Source organism: Gekko japonicus, unplaced genomic scaffold, assembly GCF_001447785.1.
Source record: "Gekko japonicus isolate JY-2015 unplaced genomic scaffold, Gekko_japonicus_V1.1 scaffold7903, whole genome shotgun sequence".
NCBI classification, from domain to species: domain Eukaryota; kingdom Metazoa; phylum Chordata; class Lepidosauria; order Squamata; family Gekkonidae; genus Gekko; species Gekko japonicus.
The window spans coordinates 7,520-12,437 of NW_015169419.1; the positions used below are offsets into that span (position 1 = coordinate 7,520).

Consider the following 4,918-nt stretch of genomic DNA (forward strand, 5'->3'; position numbering starts at 1 on the left):
CCTCCCACTGTTGCCCCCCCCAAGCAACAAGAATACAGTGCATCACCTGCCCCAGCCTGTGAGTTCCTATCTATACCTTGTGGCTAATAGCCACCGATGGACCTCTGCTCCATATGCTTATCTAATTGGCCAGGACACTAGAAGCCCTCCCACTGTTGCCCCCCCCAAGCAACAAGAATACAGTGCATCACCTGCCCCAGCCTGTGAGTTCCTATCTATACCTTGTGGCTAATAGCCACCGATGGACCTCTGCTCCATATGCTTATCTAATTCCCTCTTGAAGCCATCCGTGCTTGTAGCCACTGCCACCTCCTGTGGCAGGGAATTCCATGTGTTCATCACACTTTGGGTGAAGGACGTCCTTTGATCCATTCTAACCCGACTGCTCAGCAATTTCATGGAGTACCCATGAGTTCTGGTATTGTGAGAAAGGGAGAACAGTAATTTCCCTACCTGCTCTATCCCAGGCATAATCTTGTAAACCTCGATCATGTCACCCCTCAGCCATCGTCTCTCCAACCTAAAGAGCCCTAAGCGCTTTAACCTTTCTTCATAGGGAAAGTGTTCCAATCCTTTGATCATTCTAGTTGCCCTTTTCTGCACTTTTTCCAGTGCTATAATATCCTTTTTATCCTCCCTACTGCTGCTACATGAGACCATCACGGCTCGGCGTCGGCCCACTTTATTTCCCTGGCTGTAGAAACTGGAATTACGTAAATGCATTGCACTGCCCATTCTAAACATTTTAAAGTGGTTTTATTGCACTATTTTGTTGCATTGTTTTAGATTGTTTTATATTTATTGTTGTGAGTCACCCTGAGCCCGTTCGCAGGAAGGGTGGGATACAAATTGAAATAACAACAATAACAACAACAACAACAACTGTACACAGTATTCCAAATGAGATCGCACCATTGATTTATACAGGAGAAGACCCTGATGCTGGGAAAGATTGAAGGACAAAGAAGACGGGGACAGCAAAGGATGAGATGGTTAGACAGTGTCATAGATGCAACGAACATGAAATTGAGCCAACTTCAGTGGACGACGGAAGACAGGAGGGCCTGGCGTGATCTGGTCCATGGGGTCACAAAGAGTCGGACTCGACTGTGCGACTGAACAACAACAAATTATGATATTCATTGATTTGTTTTCAGTTCCCTTCCTAGCTCCATGTGCGAGGAATAATTCGTGTGTTTTCCCTCCTCCATACTAGGACTTGTGATTCCCAAACCTGAGTGTGCCTCCTGGCTGGACGAAGGGGAAGATCCGTTCATACAGGTCTCTGAGGAGGGAGAGAAATTGGCAGGTAGCTACTGACTTGTAGGGTGGGAAGTTTTTTTCTCCACTTTTTCTAGCTTGAAATACAAGACAGTACAAGCAATAGCCGATGAGGGTCTGAGTTCCCCTAGTCGTCTTCTGTTTCCCCTAAATATTAACATGACATTGAGAGACTTTTCAGAAGCGTCCCTAGTTCAGAGATGTGGCAGGTGGGGACCAGAGACAGGGCTTTTTCCACAGAGGCATTTGGCTTGCAGAGGCATTCCTAATCTTTTACCATTGTTTTTGCAGTCTGCTCCTAGACCGAACAGTTTTGGGACTCATTTTAAGCTGCTTGGTCTTTTATGCTCTGGCTGGGTTTTTAAATTCTATTTTGATTTGTTGTCGATGGCTTTCACGGCTGGAGTTCATTAGCTGCTGTAGATTTTCCAGGTGGTCTGGCCGTGGTCTTGGCATTGTAGGACCTGACGTTTCGCCAGTAGCTGTTACTGACATCCTCAGAGGTATAACACAGAAAGATGTAGTACTCTCTGTGTCAAGGTGAGAAGAAAATGGTAGGCAGGTAATTTATATCTACTCCAGAAGGTGGGGTAGGGCTGAGTTTCGCCCTGAGTTTTTGTAGGAGTTCCCCAGGCTATGAATATGCTAATGGAGGAGCTTTCCTGAGGAGGTTCTTTTGCATATGGATTGTTTCCTGAGGAGGTTTCCTGCTTCCTGAGGAGGTTCTTTTGTATGTGGATTGGCTGTTGAAATTCTAATCTTATCTGTATAATCTGTTATACAGATAATCTGTTATACCTCTGAGGATGCCAGTCACAGTTACTGGTGAAACGTCAGATTCTACAATGTCAAGACCACGGCCTCACAACCCGGAAAATCTACAGCAACTAATCTCTTTTGATTGTTTAGCAAAGGGACTGTAAGCCACTCTGAGACTCCTTCGGGCAGTGAAGGGCAGGGAATAAATCCAATCTCTTCTCTCTTCTTCTTTCCTTGCATGCCCGTATTATCTCGTAAAGGTCTGTGTAACACTGGGCCATATTATATGACAGCAAAAAATACGAATCTGTCACTTATGCTGTATTGTCTGGGTTGATTAGTGAGGAGCTTCCAAAGGGGCTGAGGCAGAAAAGGGTTCCCCCCCCCCAGTCCTACTGTTTGAGATCCTTGAATGGGAGACCTCAGGGAATGAATCTGAGGTTTTAGGCCAGCAACACAGTTAATTAAGACCCATGAAAAGAGGTAATCCGCTCCCCCCCCCACTTAGTCTGTTTCATTCTGCTATACAAGATATGAGTCCATCAGGTTTGTCTCATTTCTCATTCAGTTGGTTTCTCCCTTTATTCCTACAGAGAAGAAGAGCAGCGAAGAACAGCAAAGAGGGTACATGGAAGGAAAACAGAAGTGGAGGAAGGAATCCACTCGTCCCGAAGGTGCCGACTGCCATGAAATCACAGTGCAAGAAGCAAGTCACAGAGGAAACAAAAGGATTACGTTCCCTGTGTGTGCAAACGTCTTAGCTGGCACACCATATCTGAGCACACAACAGAGAATGCCGGATGGGGAGGAGCTGTCACAAGGGTCAGAGAGTACGGAAAATGTCAGTCTGAGGGGAAACTTGATTTTACACAAAAGATGGCGCACAGAGGAGAAGCCTCACAAACACTCAGAGTGCGGAAAGCTATCCAGGCAGAATGTCCACCTTGTTGCACATAAAAGAGGACACCGTGGTGAAAAACCATATGAATGCTCGGAGTGTGGGAAAAGCTTTAGTCAGAGAGCAGTTCTTTCCTCCCACCAAAGAATCCACACAGGGGAGAAACCATATAACTGCTCTGAATGTGGAAAGAACTTCAGTCATAACTCAGGCCTCGCATCACATCAAAGGATCCATACAGGGGAGAAACCATACAAGTGCTCAGACTGTGGGAGAAGCTTCAGTCACAGCTCAGGCCTTGTTTACCATCAAAGAATCCACACAGGGGAGAAACCATATAACTGCTCTGAATGTGGAAAAAGCTTCAGTAGGAAGGAGGACCTTACTTGTCACCAAAGACTGCATACAGGAGAAAAACCGTATCAGTGCTCTGACTGTGGAAAGAGCTTCAGAGAAAGCAGAAAACTTGCTTCCCATCGCAGAATCCACACAGGAGAGAAGCCATATAAGTGTTCAGAGTGTGAGAAGAGCTTCAGTCACCGTTCAGGCCTTGTTTACCATAAAAAAATTCATACAGGTGAGAAGCTGTATACATGCTCTGACTGTGGGAAAAGCTTCAGTTCCAGCTCAGGTCTTGTGTATCATCAAAGAATTCACACAGGAGAGAAACCATATGCCTGCTGTGAATGTGGAAAGAGTTTCAGTTGCAGATCAGGCCTTGCTTACCATCAAAGAATCCACACAGGAGAGAAACCATATCAATGTTCAGAGTGTGGAAGGCGTTTCAGTTACCGCTCAAGCTTTACTTACCATCAAAGAATCCACACAGGAGAGAAACCATATAAATGCTCAGTGTGTGGAAAGTGCTTCAGTCAGAATGCAGGTCTTGCTTACCATCGAAGAATGCACACTGGTGAGAAACCACATAAATGCCTAGAGTGTGGGAAAAGCTTCAGTCTCAGCTCAGGCCTTGCTTCCCATCAAAGAATCCACACCGGGGAGAAACCATATACATGCTCAGAATGTGGGAAAAGCTTCAGTCAGGAACAGCATCTTACTTCTCATCACAGAATCCACACAGGAGAGAAACCATATAAATGTTCAGAGTGTGGTAAGGGCTTCAGAGAGAGTGGAAAACTTGCTTCTCATAAAAGAATCCACACAGGGGAGAAGCCATATAGCTGTTCAGAGTGTGGAAAGAGCTTTGGTCACCACTCAGGACTTGCTTACCATCAAAGAAGCCACACGGGGGAGAAACCATACAGCTGTTCAGAGTGTGGAAAGAGCTTCCGTCACAGCTCTGGTCTTGTTTATCATCAAAGAATCCACACAGGGGAGAAACCATACCAGTGCTCTGAGTGTGGGAAAGCCTTCATTCGGAAAGAGCACCTTACTTCCCACCAAAGAATCCACACAGGCGAGAAGCCATATAAATGTTCTGAATGTGGAAAGGGCTTTGGGCACCGTAAGAGTCTTACTTCCCATCAAAGAATCCACACAGGAGAGAAGCCCTATAAATGCTCTGAGTGTGGAAAGGGTTTCAGTCGGAGCACGTACCTTAATTCACATCAAAGAACCCACATGGCAGCAGTTATTCAATAAAAACAAACACAGGAAGTCCTCAGCACCCTTCCAGGATTCCCTCCTGTCCGAAGCTGACTCTGTTCAGTGCTACATTGTGTTAGAGAATAAGCCTGATATTTGCTTTATGGACTATTTATTGCTACACACAATGGACTGTGCACATACACATAGGCTCAGAAAGCTGTACACGTTAGGTCACCTGTTGGGATGCATCACATAGAAGGTGCCTGCACATAAAGTAAAGGTAAAGGTTCCCTTGCTCAAAAGCCAGTCGAATCCGACTCTAGGGTTGCGGTGCTCATCTCCGTTTCAAAGCCGAAGAGCCAGCGCTGTCCGAAGATGTTTCCTTACATGTAAATAAGGTTTTGGCTACACAGTTACCCAGCCTTGATAACC

At 45.7% G+C, this 4,918-nt stretch overlaps 1 protein-coding gene across 1 annotated transcript in view; it reads left to right on the plus strand.

The window, feature by feature from the left end:
- LOC107115065 (zinc finger protein 260-like) overlaps positions 1–4,560 on the plus strand; it is a gene marked incomplete at its 5' end in the record, with an annotated part of 11,943 nt that extends 7,383 nt beyond the window's left edge. The window contains 2 exons of the mRNA XM_015416665.1: positions 1,217–1,309; positions 2,634–4,560. Coding sequence (XP_015272151.1) covers positions 1,217–1,309; positions 2,634–4,540 — 2,000 coding nt within the window. The remainder of the gene's footprint in view (positions 1–1,216; positions 1,310–2,633) is intronic.
- Between the last annotated feature and the right edge of the window lie 358 nt (positions 4,561–4,918).